At 47.0% G+C, this 18123-nt stretch overlaps 1 protein-coding gene across 1 annotated transcript; it reads left to right on the forward strand.

Annotated features, from left to right (window-relative positions):
• Positions 1–310: 310 nt before the first annotated feature.
• On the forward strand, positions 311–16672 carry LOC130190199 (transcription activator BRG1). The gene is made up of 34 exons (XM_056409492.1): positions 311–505; positions 1035–1264; positions 1837–1969; positions 2502–3056; positions 3150–3239; positions 4135–4378; positions 4585–4711; positions 4825–4998; positions 5129–5302; positions 5398–5569; positions 5678–5727; positions 6240–6370; positions 7261–7315; positions 7400–7509; positions 7662–7809; positions 7904–8067; positions 8191–8257; positions 8407–8517; positions 9026–9268; positions 9387–9500; positions 9612–9719; positions 9958–10044; positions 10330–10376; positions 10484–10650; positions 10781–10944; positions 11772–12032; positions 12130–12207; positions 12306–12524; positions 12651–12916; positions 13470–13578; positions 13744–13845; positions 14285–14417; positions 14631–14761; positions 15100–16672. Exons 1-34 carry the CDS (start codon positions 496–498, stop codon positions 15133–15135), a joined length of 5010 nt encoding a protein of 1669 aa, XP_056265467.1. The 5' UTR covers positions 311–495; the 3' UTR covers positions 15136–16672.
• Positions 16673–18123: the final 1451 nt, after the last annotated feature.

The following is an 18123-nucleotide window of genomic DNA, read 5'->3' on the forward strand; positions in this document are numbered from 1 at the left end:
AAATCATCCTGTACTAAAAAAAACTCTTAGTCTGCAACTTCTCAGAAATCTTCAATACTTGCATTGTAGAAGAGGAAAAAGAAGAAGATTGCAATCAACGAGCATTTTGGAAACTCTTGATTGCATGGTTTTATCGCTTTAGTTTAAAACACATATTTACTAATTAATGAAGAACATAATATTGACAACAGACTCCTCCTTATATTCTTGACGTGCACGTCTAACACTTTTATTTGAAGATAACTTTTACACAATCCAGAGCCTCGCTGTAGCCGCATGCGCATGCGCGCTGCCGCGCAGCGGTGACTAGACATTCGGTCATAGAAGCGGCGCAGGGGGCGCTCGAGCCGCGCGGGTGAGACGAATCAACGCTCCGAGGCACATTACCGAGAGGGTGAGTAGACTAATTGCGTAAACCGCCGCGTCGTCCTCTTCATCCCCCGCAAACAGCAACTCGGGAGCGCAGACGTTCACCCAGGGCCGCCTCTCCTGTTCATGCGGGTAGGTCAGTCGCACAAGCACAGTCCGCCATTCCTATTATTTTTAATTTTTTATATATATAACGAGACCCCCTTCCATGGTCGGGGGAGGAGATGAGGGGTGGGGGAGAAAGGGGGGGTGGGGTTCTCAGCATCATGGGCTCGTGTGCATAATGTGCTGTGATTGCCCCCGTGTTCAGTTCAAGTGCAGCGGTAGATCCTGCAGCCGGAATTGCATTTGCGCGCAACGGGTGATTTGCTGCAGCGGAGGATGGAGAGTGTTCAGCTGGCGCGTTTGAGAAGATGCTCCCGTGTCCGGCAAGAGGCTGCGCAGAACCCTCGGTTATCACAACGGTGCAGCTAAAGCAGATATGCGGCCTGGCGGTTGAGACGTCCCCCAACAGTTTAGGCTATCAAACCACTACATGAATGCTAATTTGGATCAATTACTTTTGCTCAGTGTAAAGGAGTTTCTCAACGGGCCACGTCCTCCTCCTCCTCCTCCTCCTCCTCCTCCTCCTCCTCCTCTCACCTCCTCTCTGCCGTTTATCTCAGGTCCCTGCTGCTCACCGAGGAGCAGGAGATCCAGGGCGATGTCAACGCCAGATCCCCCCATTGGAGGCACCCCTCGCCCAGGTCCCTCCCCTGGCGCCATGCTGGGCCCCGGTCCCTCCCCTGGCTCCTCTCACAGTATGATGGGCCCCAGCCCTGGCCCTCCGTCCTCTGGACTCTCCCAGCCAGGGCCCTCTGGATACGGCCCGGACAGCATGCACCCTCTGCACAAAGTAAGGACGTGACGGGGCCCCCAACGTCCCGCTGTAGTCCCATATGCTTGAATCCATATCCAGCCAATTGAATGTTATTTATGCATATAAAGGAGTTAAAACATCCCAATCACATAATCTGTTGGCTGTACCATGCGGCTATATGGTTCTTAATTACACAAAAAAACATTAAACTTTATAACTGTGGCTTTACATGGTAAGCTTGGCATATTCTATATTTACTGTATATATGTGACGCACCTTCATTTCATATTTCCATCATGGCTCCAGTCAATCACCAAGGGCACATGCTAGCATGGCACGTTGTATCCTAATGCATCACTTTTAGCCTGTAATACCTCTGAAAAAGGTGGATATTAATTCATACAATCCGCTTTGCCATATTTACCAGTCAAACTTCTTCAAGCGTGTGAAACGGTCATCATCATACAACTCCTTACATTTTATATGATATTTATAACGGTTGTATTATTTATTTCAATACGCTCTTTGCCCCATTAGAACTCTAAGACTAGAACTCTAAGCAGCTGGATGACCGTTTTCATTTCCACCCCGTTTTATTTCTCCCACAGTCCATGGAGAGCCTGCATGAGAAGGGCCTGGGGGAGGAGAGCCGCTTCATTCAGATGAAGGGACTGTCGATGAGACAGGGCGGGCACAGCGGTATGGGCCCCCCGCCCAGCCCTCTGGACCAACACTCGCAAGGTAGGCGCTGCTGCTCAGACGAAGCTTGCGCAACATCTGCCTTTCCCAGCATTGTGCAAGAACAGTTGTGTACTCTTCTGTGATGGCGTAGCCCGGCTCACGGGGAGCGTCTCTGTCGGAGCGAGCCGTTACAAGCCGTTGCTTCTCGCTCTTTACACTTTTTTGGGGTGAGGGGTTAAATATCAAAACACAGCAGGCGGAGTAAAGCCACCTCTACCGGTCGGGTAGCAACGTTGTAGCTTGGCGTGTCTGCATGCAGCGGTCTGCTATAAAGCGTTAACAACATGATGAAACAACTGAACAGTCTGATGGGAGTGGGACAATAATGAAGAATGAATGAGTTACTCATGCAGTAGTTACAACACTTTGGGAAATCAGCCTGTCCGACAGAGTGATGTCACCCTCCAGACTGGAAACACGTTATGACTCGTTTGTTTGATATAAACGACACAAATATCCATCTGTGTGGCATTACTGGGGATATTTCTTTGTCAGATCAATATTTCCCAAAATGTCAAATGTGCCCTTCCAGGTTACCACTCTCCATTGGGTGGTTCTGACCACTCCAGCCCTGTCCCTTCAAATGCCCCCCCCTCTGGACCTCTAATGCCATCCTCCTCCTCCTCCTCTGGTGGTCCCGGCTCTGCCTCTGCACCTCTAGACGGCCCCAGTGGCGATCAACACTCCCTGGGTCCAAATAACCGGCCCGGCCCTCCGGGTAGCTGTGGCCCAGGCCCCAGCCACGGGCCCATCCTGGGACCCGGTGTCTCTGGGCTCACCTCCGGGCTTGATTCTGGAGGCCCTCCGTGCCCGGGAGGTCCTGGTGGTCCTGTCGGTCCTACTCCTTTCAACCAGAACCAGCTTCACCAACTCAGAGCCCAGATCATGGCTTATAAGATGCTGGCCCGGGGGCAGCCCCTGCCAGACCACCTCCAGATGGCGGTCCAAGGGAAGAGGCCGATGCCCGGGATGCAGCAGCAGCCCATGCTCAGCCTGGCTCCCGGAACTGGAAGCGGACCGATAGGTGGGCCAGCAGGACCAGTACCAGGGCCTGGGCCGATGGGCTCAGGCTACAGCCGAGTTCATGGTGAGCATGCACGGGAAATGTGTGGAATACCAAGCTTTGTGTTATAACTCCGCCAAAAGTCTTAAAACAACCTGTACGTATTTGTTTCTTTAGGAATGATGGGCATGCCTCCTCCAGGCCCGTCGGGTGCAGCTGGGATGCAGGGACAAAACCCAAACGGACCCCCGAAGGCCTGGCCTGAAGGTATGTGGTGCTGCAGTGAGAGGATGAGGAGCTGAGGGAAAGCTAGTAAGCATATGAATTCCAGTTATGAATCTTAATTAAGACAAATATCCAGTTCGGAATAGGAACAATATGTTCATATACCAAATATATATGGGGCCAGGTGTGTAATTTTATTAGAGCCATCATTTAAGATTTTCGACCATTATGTCCCATTGTCGACCCTGAAACATTATCCTCTGTTGATAAAGCCTTCTAGCATTTATTCTCACTTCCAGTATTTGTCCTGATATTAAGCCAGGAAAACTATTTTTGTTCACTTAAAGGTGCCATGAAGAGCTTTCTTTAATATATATATTAAAATGTGATCTACCATAGAATAGCCAGAAGATAATGCTGGTTGCATTTCTTTAAAATGCGACATGATGCAGTCGAGCATCCTGGTATTTTTGGGATACTGCGTTTGACATCAAAAGTAGTTGTACATACTAAATCTTCGGGCATTTTAAATGGTATTTTAGTATGTTTAATGGAACACACAGCATGTTTTATTTGCTAGCAGTCTACTTCTTGCCTCTTGTTGTTGGTGCATTGATAAAGTGTCTTTGTGCCTTTATGGAAGAGGTGACAACCAACAGCAGGCATGTGTACGTCCACATGTTGTGCACAATACAAACCATATTCCCAGAAACATTGCTCCATAGTGCCACCAGTGGTTAATAACTCCCTACGTTACCTTTAAGTATATAATACATGACTTCCTGTTCACAGAAGATGTTAGTGTCCTTTGGTTTAAATGTTCTACCAAAATCAAAATTACCGGGAAACAAAACATTGACTTTTCAAGTATATAGTAAATTTTCTATACATTGACTGCAGACCTTTCCGACATACCCACTCTCCGTTTCCCTCAAAGGTCCCATGGTGAATGCAGCAGCCCCCTGCAACACTCCTCATAAGCTTATTCCCCCTCAGCCCACCGGTCGGCCTTCAGTTCCCCCCGCCGCCTCCCCAGTAATGCCGCCACAGACTCAGTCGCCCGGCCAGCCAGCACAGCCTACTCCCATGATGCCTTACCACGCCAAGCAGAGCCGCATTACCCCCATTCAGAAACCCTGCGGCCTCGACCCAGTGGAGATGCTGCAGGACAGGGAGTTCAGGTACGCCAGGGGATTCACACGTATATCATGAACGTTTCCTGGTGCATTAAATAACATTGCTGGAGAGTTTTCTTGCTGAATTAATCAAAACTCTTACCACAAGTTTGTTCTTGTATTCTGTCTACCAGAGGCACTACAAATCCACCAAGTGCAAAAACACAAGCTATGAATAATTCATTTTTAAATGCAACGTAGTGCTCCCTCAGGTTACAGGTTCGTATCACTCATCGTATTGCTGAACTGGAGAACCTGCCGGGTTCTCTGGCGGGTGACCTTCGTACCAAAGCTACCATCGAGCTCAAAGCCCTCCGACTGCTGAACTTCCAGAGACAGGTACGCCAATACGCGCTTTCAACCTCCAACCCTCCCATCATTACGCTGTCCGTGAATGATGAGTCTCTTTGTGTTTTGCTCCGTTCGCCCCGTGCTCGTTAAACTGTTCACAGCTGCGCCAGGACGTGGTGGTGTGCATGCGTCGCGACACGACTCTGGAGACCGCCCTCGACGCCAAGGCCTACAAGCGAAGCAAGCGGCAGTCTCTGCGAGAGGCGCGCATCACGGAGAAACTGGAGAAACAGCAGAAGATCGAGCAAGAGCGCAAGCGCAGACAGAAACATCAGGTGGAGGACAAACACAGTCATGGATGTCACCTCCGGAAATAAAAGTGGTATTTTTGTATTTATTTTTTCTAATGCCACCTCTCTTCTGTCGTGCTTCGTCTTCGCCCGCGTCCTTGCGCTCTGATCGCAGGAGTACCTCAACAGCATCCTGCAGCACGCCAAAGATTTCAAAGAGTACCACCGCTCCATCACGGGCAAAATGCAGAAAGTGACCAAAGCGGTGGCGACCTACCACGCCAACACGGAGCGGGAGCAGAAGAAAGAGAACGAGCGCATCGAGAAGGAGAGGATGAGGAGGCTCATGGTGAGGAGAAACCACGCGAGTGCAGTCTCGCAGGCATGAACGGAACACGCTTTGCCCCTTACACACACTGTATGTGCGTCCCCCCCCCTCCCCAGGCTGAGGATGAGGAGGGCTATCGTAAACTGATCGACCAGAAGAAGGACAAGCGTCTGGCCTACCTGCTGCAGCAGACCGACGAGTACGTCGCCAACCTCACCGAGCTGGTACGGGCTCACAAAGCTGTGCAGGCCCTCAAGGAGATAAAGAAGAAGAAGAAGAAGAAGAAGAAAGAAAAAGGTATGGAAAACCAGGATGCGTGCTGTCTGTTTGTGATAGTGAATGACTGATTAGTACAAAAATAGATCACGTACAACTCTCAGCTTCTTCTTGTCTCGCAGTTGGAGATCGCCGAGGCTCAGCCCGCTGCCGTGGGCCCTGATGGAGAGGTGAGCAGCTGCAGCAGCTGTGGTGATGGCATTCAACTCTGTTGTGGTTATTACTGCGCATTTATGCCAGAGAGAAAGAAGCAGTTAAAGCGGATGTTCAAGAGTCACTGGTTGTGCGGTTGTCTTGCTCTTTAGATATGTTAGGTTCACCTTATAGGAACTCTTTGTTTTGTTGCTTTTTGAGACCTCTTTGAGCAGAGACCCCAAAAAAATGTCACCCGAACAAACATCCCCGTATTATACAAACATCCCCGTGTTATATACATATCTCAAAACAATGACTACCTGCAACTCGTGACCAAAGTTAAAAGCCATCGCCGACGACAACGCCATACGTGGAGAAATACGCAGCACTTAAATTTGATATTTGCTTGCTACTCATTAGCTGTTGAACTTAACTTAGCACACAGCCTTCACCGTCTGAAGCGTCGTCTCTTCTCAATCAGCCGCCATTTAAACCCAGCCAACGAAACTGTTGCCATGCAAAAGATAACTTGTTTGGTCCCCTGCAGCCTCTGGATGAAACAAGTCAGATGAGCGACCTGCCCGTGAAGGTCATCCATGTGGACAGCGGGAACATCCTGACAGGAGTGGACGCCCCTAAAGCCGGACAGCTGGAGTCCTGGCTGGAGATGAACCCCGGGTGAGAGCGGCTGGAGAGAGGAAGATTGGTGTGTGTGTGTGGGTGTTTATATTTGTGTGTGTGCGTGTGTGTGTGTGTTGGTACATCAACATCGTGATACGAGACTAGATATCTTCTTGGATTTTGGCGTTGTCTTTTCCTGGTTTTAAACGATACATAAAGTAAAGTGATGTCATTTTACGAACTTAGCTCTTCTATTTTTTGCCCCATTATGTCCAAATTCCTGATGATTGTTTATCAAAAATCTCATTGTGTAAATATGTGAAAGCGCTAATAGTCAACCATAATGACCAATATTGAGGTATTTATTATTATTATTATTATTAGATATTTGATTCACTCCTCAAAATATATAAAAAACTCAAATTCTAGAGATGTGATGACCCTTGGCCTTTCATCTTGCACCATCACCTGGCTCGACCCTTAGTTGTAACTTAGATGCTGCAATGCCGCTTCACACGGTCAAGGTGCTGACCGGATGCACATGAGCATGCTAAATGAACCACTTCAGCTTCACCGTCCCACACGGTTCATTTGTCTTGCAGCAAAACTGGATGACGCATGCTAGTTTGCTCAGCATTACATTGCAAAACATTGTGATGCTTAATGTAAAATAATACCTGTATTATACATATGAGCATGTTAGTGTCAGCTTGTATGCTCATGCAAAGTCGTCTTTTCAGTTTCCAGACAGTATATTATTTGTTTCCTGCTCTGTTATCAACAGTCTGGCCTCGCAGGGCTGCTAAGCATGGCTACTGCTTCCTTTAGTTTCTTTAATCTAATACACCTCAGGGCTTGTGTGTATGTGTCTGTGATTAAACGTGAACATGTGCATGAGGATGACTTACAGAGCCCGTTAGTCGACTTAATTTGAGTATTTTGTCCAGTTATGAGGTGGCTCCTCGCTCAGACAGTGAAGACAGCGAGGAGGAAGAAGAGGAGGTGGGTGGTTTTAAAAGACATGTTGACATGCAGCCAGTTTCACGTTGACCGCTGCCGGTCGCTGACGTGCTGTCTGTCTGGCAGGAGGAAGAGGAGGAGCCTCAGCCATCGGCTGCTCCGGTGGAGGAAAATAAGAAGATTTCAGGGCCCGACGGCGTAGACGTGTCGGAGGTGGATGTCCAGCACATCATCGAGTGAGTGCACATATGGAGTATTCCCTTTAAATACATTTGTGTACCAGTTATGTTCTCAGGGCCACCGTTAACAAAACAAAGCATGTGATCATCAGGTATTTACAAAGAGAGATAATGAATTGTGTGTGTGTGTGTGTGTCCTTCCTCCTCAGAAACGCTAAGCAGGATGTGGATGATGAATACAGCGGCGCAGCGTTCGAGCGAGTCCTCCAGTCGTATTATTCTGTGGCTCACGCTGTCACTGAGAAGGTGGAGAAACAGTCCTCTTTGTTAATAAATGGACAACTCAAACAGTATCAGGTGAACGAAGCACATCCGATCAACCGTGCGAGAGGTAATGTTTCCTTTTAGGGGAGGTCAATGTTTCGCCTGACTGCCCCTCCGTGTCCGTCAGGTTAAAGGTCTGGAGTGGCTGGTTTCTCTCTACAACAACAACCTGAATGGGATCCTCGCGGATGAGATGGGTTTGGGGAAAACCATCCAGACCATCGCCCTCATCACGTACCTCATGGAGCACAAACGGCTCAATGGGCCCTCCCTCATCATTGTGCCACTCTCGTTAGTGTAACCTCTTTGTTTTGTTCTCATTCGTCAGGGAAGTGATTTAAACAACACATATAGACGGGGAGGATGTTGTATTGTTCAGAATATATAAACAACGGAGCTGTCTCTCATTGACAGAACTCTTTCTAACTGGGTGTATGAGTTTGACAAGTGGGCACCAACGGTCGTGAAAATCTCCTACAAGGTGGGTTTTTGCTTCTAAAAAGGCACTAATTATTGTATTGTAGCATTTATTGTAATATCGTGTGACCCGCTTAAGTCGATGTATTGAAGTAGATGGTGTATTTATATACTGTAAATAAAATATACATACATTTGTAATTTAACTTTCAGGGATCTCCTGCTGCCAGACGAGCCTTCGTCCCCCAGCTGCGCAGTGGCAAGTTCAACGTTTTACTCACCACTTACGAGTACATCATCAAGGACAAACAAGTACTGGCCAAGGTGAGAAACGGGTGAACAAACAAACACGAGCGGGCTGACACACCCAGGCAGTCAGGGTGTCATTCCTGTTTCTTAATCATTTGACTTTGGTTTCGATGTGGGTTGTTTTGTTGGTCGTCTCCCACTCCCTAAATCCCCAAAAGTCCCAAAGTGTTTCATCCTGGCCAATCTGACCCCCCCCCACCATGTTAGTGCTTTCTCCTAGGTGCTGCCACACTGACACCGCCTGTATACCGCGTCTCCTCAGTGGCCCTCGTGCTGCTTTATGCTCATGTAGTCTTATAGGCTTCCTGACTGCTCAAAGGTGGGTGTTGTAGTTTTTGAGTACAGGCTCCAAAAAAAAAGTTTTGGCTTGGCCCGTAGCCGGCGCGGCTCATGAGGACGGACAGGACAAGAGAGCTTTTCCTCCTGAGCACTTTCTGTTTTTTTGGTTTGATTTGGATGCAGATAGACTGTACAGCAGCAACCTCAACCAAACAGGCTCCTCCCCTCTCCTCAACCCCAACAGATTCGCTGGAAGTACATGATCGTGGACGAGGGCCACCGCATGAAGAACCACCACTGCAAGCTGACCCAGGTCCTGAACACCCACTACCTGGCCCCGCGGCGGGTCCTCCTGACGGGCACGCCGCTGCAGAACAAACTCCCCGAGCTCTGGGCGTTGCTGAACTTCCTGCTGCCCACCATCTTCAAGAGCTGCATCACCTTCGAGCAGTGGTTCAACGCCCCGTTCGCCATGACCGGGGAGAAGGTGGAGACGAGGGCCACGCCACATCCGCTCATTTTAAGAAAAGTGTTTGACAGATGACGACAGGCGGGAGCTACACTGTCTATTCTTGCCAAAATGTCTGCCTCTTTTACTCCTGCAGGTGGACCTCAATGAAGAGGAGACCATCTTGATTATTCGTCGTCTCCACAAAGTACTTCGGCCCTTCCTGTTACGCAGATTAAAGAAGGAAGTGGAGGCACAGCTTCCAGAGAAGGCATGTTTTGCCTATTCCAGCACACACGGATAACATGACATGCTGACACATGAGCAGATCTTTTATAATATAATGATGACGATGCTGGTAAACGCTGCTCCTCTCCGTCAGGTGGAGTACGTGATCAAGTGTGACATGTCGTCTCTTCAGAGGGTTCTGTACAGGCACATGCAGGCCAAGGGGGTCCTGCTCACTGACGGATCAGAGAAGAACAAGAAGGTGAGGACATGAACACCGTGTGGGCGTGACATCGTTAGAACACCGTAACACCCAAATAAAATAGTTTCTAGGACTTTTCTGTCCATTTTCCTTTCAGAATCAAGATTATTGAAATAATATTTGTGCAACATGATCGTGTTTTTGTGTGCCTCCGCTCAGAATGTACCTTTCATAATTAAATGTTGATTGAAAGAATATCAGTGTGATTACAAGCTGTACGTTTTGTCTGGTTCACCAGGGTAAAGGAGGCACAAAGACCCTGATGAACACCATCATGCAGCTGAGGAAGATCTGTAACCACCCGTACATATTCCAGCAAATAGAGGTACTATCGAGGAGAATGATGCAGAAGCATTTAGTCCCACCATTATTTCCTTCCCCGGGGTTGAATGATTGAAAAAAACAACTTGGGATGTGCTTTGATTAAAAATGTCACTCACCATGTGTAAAATCCAGAAAGCACACAAACATTGACGCAGAAAATCTCTTTTCACACAAGATTGACTGGACAATACACGATGGACTGGGCAATAGGAAGCTTCCCAGTACAAGCTTCAAAGAGAAGTTTGACTTGACTGAACCATGGAATACGTTTTTGATTGCTTTTCAGGAATCTTTCTCTGAACATTTAGGATTCTCTGGTGGGATAGTCCAGGGGTAAGTGCTAATTCCTCTTCAGGTCACGAACACACACACCTACACACACACGCACACACATGCAAAAACACACACACACACGGTAACACCGCCTGCCTTTACGTCAGCCTTGACCTGTATCGGGCCTCGGGAAAGTTTGAGGTGTTGGATCGAATCCTACCAAAGCTGCTAGCCACAAACCACAAAGTGCTGCTCTTCTGTCAGATGACCACGCTCATGACCATCATGGAGGACTACTTCGCCTATCGCAGCTTCAAGTATCTGCGTCTGGATGGTGAGACCCTGTACTTGGAGATGGTTGATGAATTTCATTCCTTTTTTCTCCTGTAATCTCGTTCCTTTGTTCTGCTGCTTATTCTTCCTTCGTGTGCTTTTCCGCTCTCCTCCCACTTCTTGCATCTCAGGCAGCACAAAAGCTGATGATAGAGGAATGTTGCTGAAGATGTTCAATGAACCAGGGTCGGACTACTTCATCTTCCTCCTGAGCACAAGAGCTGGAGGCCTCGGCCTCAACTTGCAGTCTGCCGACACCGTGGTTATTTTTGACTCCGACTGGAACCCGCACCAGGTGTGATCTCATTTGGTTGCTGCTGAAGTGCTGCGTGTTGTTTTATAATTATCATAGCTGTAACACTTTATAATCTTTTTAGAATGCATTATAATCACTATTTGTTTCATTATAATAAAAGAAGAAACAAATACAAAATACCCTTACAAACAATGACCACTGAGAGTAACTTAGTGGCATAATAACAGTGATGTACAATGTATCGCAACTTTAGAAATTATAATACATCCTTTGTGTGAGTGAAAAATGTGAGTCTCATGATACTTGACCATATAAGAGTCATGATACAATACTTTATAATGTTTTATGAGTATTGTAATGAAGCATTGTGAACTAGAACGGGCACTCGGTAGAGCGCATACCTTCGCATATCATTGAATTATGAACATTTTCGCATTAGTTGCATGCCAATTGGATAAAAATTGACCGCGCTATGGTAAAAAGAAGAGTTTGACCTTTTCATGACCTTGACCTTTGACCCGATCGATCCCAAAATCTAATCAAATGGTCTCCGGATAATAACCAATCATCCCACCAAATTTCATGCGATTCGGTTTATTACTTTTTTAGTGATGCGAGTAACACGCATATAAATAAAGAAATACACGGCGATCAAAACATTACCTTCCGCATTTTCAATGCGAAGGTAATAATGCTTAGAACTATAACTATGCAGTGCTAAAAGCTGATTTTTTTCTGCATAATAGACATGATCATCATTAAAAGTGTTACCGAAATGTCACTCAAACAATACTGCAAAAGTGGAATGTGGACCAGCAAGCGTTAGAGCGTACTCCGCACTAACTCTCTTTGTCCTCTCCCCTCAGGACCTGCAGGCCCAGGACCGAGCGCACCGCATCGGTCAGCTGAAAGAGGTGCGCGTGCTGCGCCTCTGCACGGTCAACAGCGTTGAAGAGAAGATCCTGGCCGCTGCCAAGTACAAACTCAACGTGGACCAAAAGGTCATTCAGGCCGGCATGTTCGACCAGAAGTCCTCCGGCAACGAGCGCCGGGCCTTCCTGCAGGCCATCCTGGAGCACGAGGAGCAAGACGAGGTCTGGGGGCAGGAAGTGTGTCCCCACATTACTGTGCGTATGTGCGTGCACCGGAAACACACCGTCTTGTTTTTAAAAGAGTGAGCTTGCTTATGCTCTGCTCGCCCATGTGTGCCTGCTGTGTTGTCAGGAGGAGGACGAGGTGCCGGATGACGAGACGGTCAACCAGATGATCGCCCGGAGCGAGGAGGAGTTCGACCAGTTCATGGTCCGTGTTCCGAGGATGAACCGCAGCTCGCGCGGACGTAACTCCTCTGCCGACTTACTGGTTTCCTTGCCCTCTTTTTCTCCCTCTTCCTCCCTCAGCGCATGGACCTGGACCGCCGTCGCGAGGACGCCCGTAACCCTCGGAGAAAACCACGTCTGATGGAGGAAGACGAGCTGCCCAACTGGATCCTGAAGGACGACGCCGAGGTTGAGCGGCTGACCTGCGAGCAGGAGGAGGGGAAGCTGTTTGGACGTGGATCCCGGCAGCGGAAGGAGGTGGACTACAGCGACTCACTGACGGAGAAGCAGTGGCTCAAGGTGATGAGCATCAATGGAGATTCAAATACAAAATAAAAGCTGCTGCTCTCTGGAGTGGAGGGGTGCCTCTCCATTCCGTGACAGCGAGGCCGTTGTTCTGATCCTGCGGTCTGTTTCCCCGTGCAGGCGATCGAGGAGGGCACGCTGGAGGAGATCGAGGAAGAGGTGCGTCACAAAAAGACGACCCGAAAGAGGAAGCGTAACCGCGACCTGGACCTCCCCGGGCCCTCCTCTTCTTCCTCGGGGGGACGAGGGCGAGGGGACAAAGATGAGGATGGGAAGAGGCAGAGGAAGAGGGGACGACCGCCTGCTGAGAAAATCTCCCCCAATCCCTCCGCCCTCTCGAAGAAGATGAGGAAGATCGTGGATGCCGTCATCAAGTATAAAGACAGGTAGGTCACGTGTTCTGGTGCTTCTTAACTGACACACACACACACACACACACACATTTCTGTTGTGAAAATGTGACCAGCAATTTTGAGTTTCCGGCCAACAAGGTCAAAAGAAAAGGGATGTTGCACTTCCTTGAGCAGTTGATTTTTTTCTGCCCTCATAGTGACGTCCCTGATTCAGACATTTAGATTGTCACGTTTACAAATGAACCCATTAGATGCCACACAAATGGATGCAATTTAGTATTATATAGGTTTTCTATGTTCGTTGACAGTGTTTTATGTACGCATGGCTATGGTTAACAGAGAAACTAATGCAGAGGGTTTTTTCCACAAAAAAAGAAATAAATGTAAATCCACATTTTAACTAGAAACTGGCAAACTGGTGATCTGAACTCTGAAACTAAAATGTACATTTGTATTCATGAGTTATTTGGAAAGTTGTCAGTTATGAGTGTTTGAATAGATGAAATGAATAAAGGGGGATTTCAGTCAGCTTTCAGATGTTAATGTAAATTGGTTTGTCTCATCCTGATGATGTCATTTCCTGCAGCGCCAGTGGGCGTCAACTGAGCGAGGTGTTCATCCAGCTGCCGTCTCGAAAAGAGCTGCCGGAGTACTACGAACTGATCCGCACGCCTGTTGACTTCAGGAAGATCAAGGTCAGAGCAGAAAAATAGTTATTTGTTTTTTCGGGGTGGGGTTAGTCACAGAAGCAGCAAAGGAACAACAGCAGCAACAACAACAATAAATGAAATGTTACGGTCAACAGATACACATAGTTCTCTTATCCAGTTTGTGTTGCACTGACTGTGCCTTGGCTGTAGGAGAGGATTCGAGGTTATCGCTACCGCACTCTGGGTGACCTGGAGAGAGACGTCATGCTGCTCTTCCAAAACGCTCAGACCTTCAACCTGGAGGGGTCGCTGGTGAGACCTCCTTCACTCCTGCATATATATATATATATATATATATATACACACACACACACACACATATAGACATAACCTGATTGACATAACTAGAAAGCTTTGAATAAAATCAGAAATACATGTTCCCCTAACTGTAGTGCTATTTAGATAATTTTTGTGTGAGTTGCCTAGTTTTGGAGATGCTTTGTATATATATATATATATATATATATATATATGCTATAATCTTTCAACCATAGTTCCCACATGAAACTGCTCTTGATAAGGTGTGCGGATAGATAGGCCTGTATCGGGCTCGGCAGATGACTTTTCCTCTCTATCGGCCGTCCATCATGAAACACTAAATTCTTCAAAAACACACATGAACTGAAAGCGCCGTTGTTGCCTCTATCCACTCGATGTTGATAGTAAAAGTTGTTTTCTACCATCTGAGCAGATATATGAAGACTCCATAGTCCTCCAGTCAGTGTTTACCAGTTTGAGGCAAAAAGTCGAGAAGGAGGAAGAAAGTGAGGGAGAGGAGAGCGAGGAAGAGGAAGAGGAGCTGGAGGAAGAATCGGAGTCCGAATGTAAGCTGTTGTTAAGCTTTAGTTTGTTGTTGTTTGTACGATGTAATCTTATTTGTTCTTCTGAGTTGTACTTGTTGTGATGTCATTCTTCTCACATGAGACGCGCACTTAAGTTTCCCTTCACTTACACTTAAAAATGTTCTCTAAAATCTTTATTTATGCTGTTAACATGAATCTTGTGTATGTGTGTGTGTGTGGGTCATGCTCGCTCAGTGAAAGTGAAGATCCGTCCAGGAAGGAAGGATAAAGGTGGAGATCGAGGGAAGAGAAGCAGCAGACGAACAGGCCGCAACAGAGCCAAGCCTGTTGTCAGTGACGACGACTCAGAGGATCAGCAGGAGGAGGTAACTGTGTGTGTGTGTGTGTGTGTGTGTGTGTGTGTTTCCCATGCATGTGCACTGTTGTTTTGTTTACAGTGACATATGGGATGTATGTTTTGTTAAAAGAACAATTGTAAGGTTGTGATCAAGTAAACATATTTTTTAAGCTACAGTATTTCCCTTCAGAGAGTGAGAATAGTTTTAATTGGTAGTATGCAGAGAAGGGAATGGATGATGGATGTGCTCAGGTGACGACATTTCTTCTCCATTCTTTACTTTATACCATCTATATACTTTCATACCATCTCATCTGATATCATGCAGCAGACATTCTGAAGTTATCTCTTGTGTCTCTCCTCCAGGAGCGCTCCCCCAGCGCCACCGACGAGGAGTCCTAAACTGTTCCATGATGTGGGAGAGAGGGAGGGGGGGGGGGGGAATAACCCACCAACTCAAGCACTGCATTTACAGTAAATACAACACACCTCCGTCAACTCCATCCACCCTCAGTCAAATGTCGTAGGCCAAAAAGAGAAGTGAGGCCTTTGCGGCACCGTGGATACAGGAACAGATACGCGTCGACAACGCTGCACGGACAATATCAGGAAATGCACACGTGAACTGGACTGTAACTGATGGAGTTTGAAAAGCCTTGTATCTTTTTGTGCCATGTCAGGAGCCTCTTTGATCTGTTTTTATGAGAATGTTGTCAGTGTGCGGTTTAAAAAAACAAACACAATATCCTGTAAAAGCCATGCAGACATTTGTAATTTCACGTTTCTGGACTGCAGCAGTTAAAACTGTAACACTTCCATTTAAGTCCTGCTATTTACCATTTATAATGAGTATGTAAACGCAGTTCATAACATGCTATAATTTAGTTGTACGCCGCTATAAAGACATATTTTGTATTATTACTTCTGTGTTTTACTATATTATGGCTGACCAGAGGAGGACGTATAGCTGCATTGATCAATGCGAATATCTGCTCACAAGTAGTGTGTTAGAGACCACTTGTTGAATGTTTGTATAGTGTTTATAAAGGCTTATAGTGTTGGCATCACAACCCACCTGAGCATTCTTTAAGAGGAATATTGGTTCAGTCAGTTAAACCCTGACACAGCAAGACATTTCATTTCCGGACGCCTGCATTCATCCAGATTTTCTGGAGTTAGAACTGGTGGGATCCAGTAAAGTGAAGCAAGCATTGAATGTAAACAGAATGTGTTTTCACCCGGCGACTCCCCTCCCCTCCCTCACCTGGACATACAAACCAGATGTTTTCACCTCTGCTTCACTGTGGCCATCTGTGTTGCAACAACAGCCAGCATCCTGATGACAGAGGCGTGTGCACATCGCAGATCTGCGAGCGGCGCTCGCTGTTGGGAGTTGTGAACCCAGCCCGCTGCGGCCGCAGGGTGTTTCCAGACTTCTCCGAAGCTCTTTGGAAACTCACCGCAGTTGACTGAGGTTTATTGGAGTTTGCTCCAGGTCACTCGTACTTCCAATACGAGCACTTCTAACTGTTGATTGACTGTTGAATCATGAGGTCGTCACTTTAATTGCTTCTCCTTCCGCTGTTGTGTGGTGATTTTAAGATTTACGAACTGTTCGATGTACTTTGGCACTTTTTCAGTGTTTGATTTCAAGACAAAGGACCAGAGGGACAGCGGCTCCTCTCTGCTTGTGAACGCCTCACGGCCGTACGGTGTTGGATATACTGTATATAGTGGTTTCTTTAGGGCGTAATGTCAATGCACGTGTGCACAGCTCGCCAAGTTCAGTGCTGTACTTCTTTTCGTTATGGTAGAGTGAACGACATACAACCAAAGCATCAACCTTTTCTCCTCTAAATTAATCGGGATCTGTCTGTGTTGTGTTGTGCTCATCGTCGCCTGAACTCACAGCGTAACAATAAATCACAGCAAAAGCAAATGTTTGTCATTTGTGTGAAGTGGTGCCGACTTCCCCCTCGGGCTCCAGGGAATTGTGATGTGCATCTTCCGCTATTTTATGACTTTTTACGTGTTCAATAAATAATCGGCCAATTAATCGATAACAAAAATAACTTCATTATTTATGGCTCTCATGTTATGTGTTATATTACTCCGGATGAATTTGCTATATTCCTAATAGCTGGAGGTAACAGAGGATTGGAGGTGGCGTGAATCCTCTTTCCACATTTATCTTTTGGATATGATGAAAGCCGGCATCATCCCATTTATGGGAACAATAAACCTTCAAACGGCTCAAACGTCCATCATTAACTCTGTTGATGTAATGTCTTTGCTTGACCTCTAGGAGGAGGCGTCACACAAACAGGGTCAGTCCTGTTTCACGGCTGCCTCTTGAAGCAGGACGCGCTTTTTAAATTCACTGCTGAAACGTTCCCCCCTAAATGTCCCATCATTTCAATATTTTCACAAAGCACAACACGGAGTCACTTCATTCAGACGCTGCTTTGGCCCGACCTGACCTGACCTTCCATCCCCAACTTGGCCAATGCCTCCAACATAACATAAAGTACAACATCAACAAAAAACCTTGATTCACTTCTCAATAAGGTCATGCAAATAAATAAACACAGATGCTCTTTATCCAGGGGACATAAACAATCTTGCTGTACCCCTCATGTTCATGTTTATTCTGTACGTGGGTTGGCTGGCATTGAGAGGAACATGCTGAATGTACCTCATTAGGAGGGGGGGGGGGTGTGCCTGGTTTTAAGCAGAGTGTCGACAGTGAGGTCTGTGTTGAGGGTCGAGGTGTCCTTTCGCCGAAGAAGAGGAGAGGGGGGGGGGGGTTACCTGATTTCTAGGAACTCCTGGATCCCACCGGGAAGTCAAAGGCAAAACAGAGAGAGGCCGCAGACTATTTCACTTCAACTTCTCACATGTAGGGGGGGGAATAATTTTGTTTGAGTGTGTGTGTGTGGGGGAGGGGGGGGAGAGAGACACACCTGCCGTCACAGAGCTCTTTGCCTATTTATTTGCATTTGGTTTCCACTTTACAAACATTCTGACCTGGCGAGGATCCGTATAGTTAGTAAACACATGTGTATGTAGTGTGCAGTTGTTAACTTTTTTACGAATTGATGCTGTTTTGATAGCATTGCACCTATTAAGATTTATATAAATAAGATATTCATATTGACTCAACATTTTTATTCAACTTCCGCTTCAGCTTCATATCTAAACCAGTTTTCCGTCCACTCATAAGCCTAATGTTTTCACTCACCTGTACTCCTCTTGTCTCCCTGTGCCCACAGAGGATCAACCCCTCTCTCCCTGCCCTGTCCCTTTTCCGCCCAGTCCCCCCTCGCCCTTTGCCCCCGGTTCATTACCACTTCATTTGGGTCCTCAACCTCTCTCTGAGTCACAGATGTA

This window comes from Pseudoliparis swirei, chromosome 24 (assembly GCF_029220125.1).
Source record: "Pseudoliparis swirei isolate HS2019 ecotype Mariana Trench chromosome 24, NWPU_hadal_v1, whole genome shotgun sequence".
NCBI classification, from domain to species: domain Eukaryota; kingdom Metazoa; phylum Chordata; class Actinopteri; order Perciformes; family Liparidae; genus Pseudoliparis; species Pseudoliparis swirei.